This window comes from Diaphorina citri, unplaced genomic scaffold (genome assembly GCF_000475195.1).
Source record: "Diaphorina citri unplaced genomic scaffold, Diaci psyllid genome assembly version 1.1 scaffold598, whole genome shotgun sequence".
Taxonomy (NCBI): Eukaryota; Metazoa; Arthropoda; class Insecta; order Hemiptera; family Psyllidae; genus Diaphorina; species Diaphorina citri.
Window position 1 is genome coordinate 164,505 of NW_007378032.1, and position 2,500 is coordinate 167,004.

Genomic DNA, 2,500 nt, shown 5'->3' on the forward strand with positions numbered 1-2,500 from the left:
ACTTTTGAGACAAGAAAAACTGTTTTTACATGTATTTTTCCTATGGCGCACATTAAAAGTGGACACACTGTATGTATTCTATTAACTATTTTATATATACATTTGGAAACTCAACATTTTTGTACAATTGGATACTCTATTTTATGTATTTTTTCACGAGAAATTGATTGGTACGACACACGATCGTCTAAAACTTACCACATCGTCATCGTCGTCGCGCCGTCGACCCACATCGTAGAGACGTACTGTCGACTCGTCGACGCCGTCGTATACCCCTGTGTTCTCGACGACCCCCAGTATTGTGTCGTAACGATTCAAACTCAGATCGTAAATGTTCTTCTTCACTTCCACAGTCGCTGAAACAGAGAGAGTTTTATTGGTATTAATTTCTGACATATTTAAGTACTGGGAGTAGACCAGCTTAGTCTGGCTGAGGAACTTTAAATAGGGAGTAGTCCAGCTTAGTCTGGCCCGGGAACTTTAAATGGGGACGATACCTGCCTGAAATTTCCATTGCTAAAGAAATAGCAAGTTGATTTTGAAGGTCTTTTTTTCTTCTTCTTCTTCTTCTTCTTCTTCTTCTTCTTCTCCTTCTTCTCTTTCTTCTCCTTCTTCTTCTTCTTCTTCTTCTTCTTCTTCTTCTTCTTCTTCTTACCAGCCTGAAATTTCCATTGCTAAAGAAATAGCAAGTTGATTTTGAAGGTCTTTTTTTAGTCAGAACCAAGTGTCAGCCCAAAGCAAACACTCTAGTATTTCTTAAACATATGTTAATCAAAAGTATCCTTGGGCTCTGTTTCCAGAAGGTACGGTTCGGCCGTTGTTCAGGACCAAAGTTCCACTATTTAGGTCTATAAAGGGAAAAAGCTCAAAAGGAATTAGCGCTTCTCACGACTTTACCTATAGCCCAGGTCGCTCAAATTTTGAAGACGGCTTCCATAATTATTGGTGATCGAAAGTGTCCGCGGGCCGGACCTCAAGAAATGTACGGTTCGGCCGCTTTTTAACGCCAAATTTTTGAACATGCTCAAAAGGAACTAGCGCTACTCACGACTTTACCTATAGCCCAGGTCGCTCAAATTATAAAGACGGCTTCCATAATTATTGGTGATCAAAAGTGTCCGCGGGCCGGACCTCAAGAAATGTACGGTTCGGCCGCTATAGCTATGAACATCACTCAACTTTCTATAACATTATGCTAATATGGCAATAGAAAGTAAATAAAAGGGAAGATAAATTCGGGCTTGGAATACTTACTTGATACTCAGTCTGATGGGTGTGTTCACACGAGGTGACAATGCAGCGCTACTGTTGGCCGCGCTCTGCGCTATGCTAGGCTCGGAATAGGTGTGCGATATTCTGCTCGGTGTCGTAGACGCTGATCTGGGGTTCTGTGTGCGGACAAAATGAAGGAAGGAATAGAATGAAACATCGTGTTTATTGTGGTGTAATAAAACTGAAAAGAAAAGGTGAAACACCTGAAAAAAGGTGTTTCACCGTCGTTTCTATTTCGTAGCAATGAAACAACTACTACATTGAACGCGTATGGTCTGCGTCGTAGCCTTGGATTTTTCTTTTTTTTTCCGGTATGATGGTGAATCTGAGAATTATTTGTGGTGAACCTGAGAGCCATTTCACACTTTTCAAGGGGTGTTTAACTGATTACAAAAAAAAATCTCTACTTATTCTGGTAATACCAATTATTCTATTGTCCTCACGAAGCTGAGTGCAACCCTTAGTCCAACACAAAGGAAAAATGCGCAACACAATTTTTCTTTCTATTAATCTATTCTACTTACCTATACTGGAATAGTCATATGCGTCCAGAGTTTTGAACGAGGATTCGAACGCGGGATCTTCCTCCGCATCCGGTTCCAGTGCGAACGCATAGATAGCGGACTCATTGGACGAGAATTTGACTGCGCATTGGTCTAGCTGCGATACGGTGCGCAGAAGATGGAACGTGCGCAGATCCCACACTTCCGTGTTGGACACGATCTGAAATGGGAAGAGAGGGTTTACATTTTTTTTTTTTTTTACCTTCTATTACAATAAGTATAGCGAATAGTCTGGCTGGGGGACTTTAAACAGAGAAGGTACCAGCCTGAAATTTCCCTTTTTAAAAAATATAGCAAAGGTTGAGTGCGAAGGGCATCCGCTTGTAAAATTTTGTAGCCAAAACCAAATCTCAGTCCAAAGCAATCACCCTAGCTAGGGCTGATTGAGAGGCTAACGAAAAACACCGACCCAGTCTGAACACGAGAAAAGGCGAAGAAGAAGAAGACAGAAATCAAATTTAAATGTAAAGTATCCTTTTGGATTATTAGGATGGAATACTCCGCTCAGGGACTGGTTCAGTTTAAAAAAAAAGGTACAGAAATCACATTTAAATGTAAAGTACCCTTTTGGATGTGATGTATTGGATATAAATCCTCACCTCTAAATTGCCCGCCGGGCCCCGAGGAGAGGGAGTTTTGGGATTGTTTTCTGAAAGAGGGGGAAA

General features: G+C 41.1%; 1 protein-coding gene across 1 annotated transcript in view; it reads right to left on the reverse strand.

Annotated features, from left to right (window-relative positions):
* LOC103510426 (DDB1- and CUL4-associated factor 1-like) overlaps positions 1-2,500 on the reverse strand; it is a 24,653-nt gene that overhangs the window by 11,289 nt on the left and 10,864 nt on the right. The window contains exons 2-3 of the mRNA XM_008475081.1: positions 1,797-1,995; positions 199-356 (exon numbers count right to left, since the gene is read on the reverse strand). Of these exons, the coding sequence (XP_008473303.1) occupies positions 199-356; positions 1,797-1,995 (357 nt within the window). The remainder of the gene's footprint in view (positions 1-198; positions 357-1,796; positions 1,996-2,500) is intronic.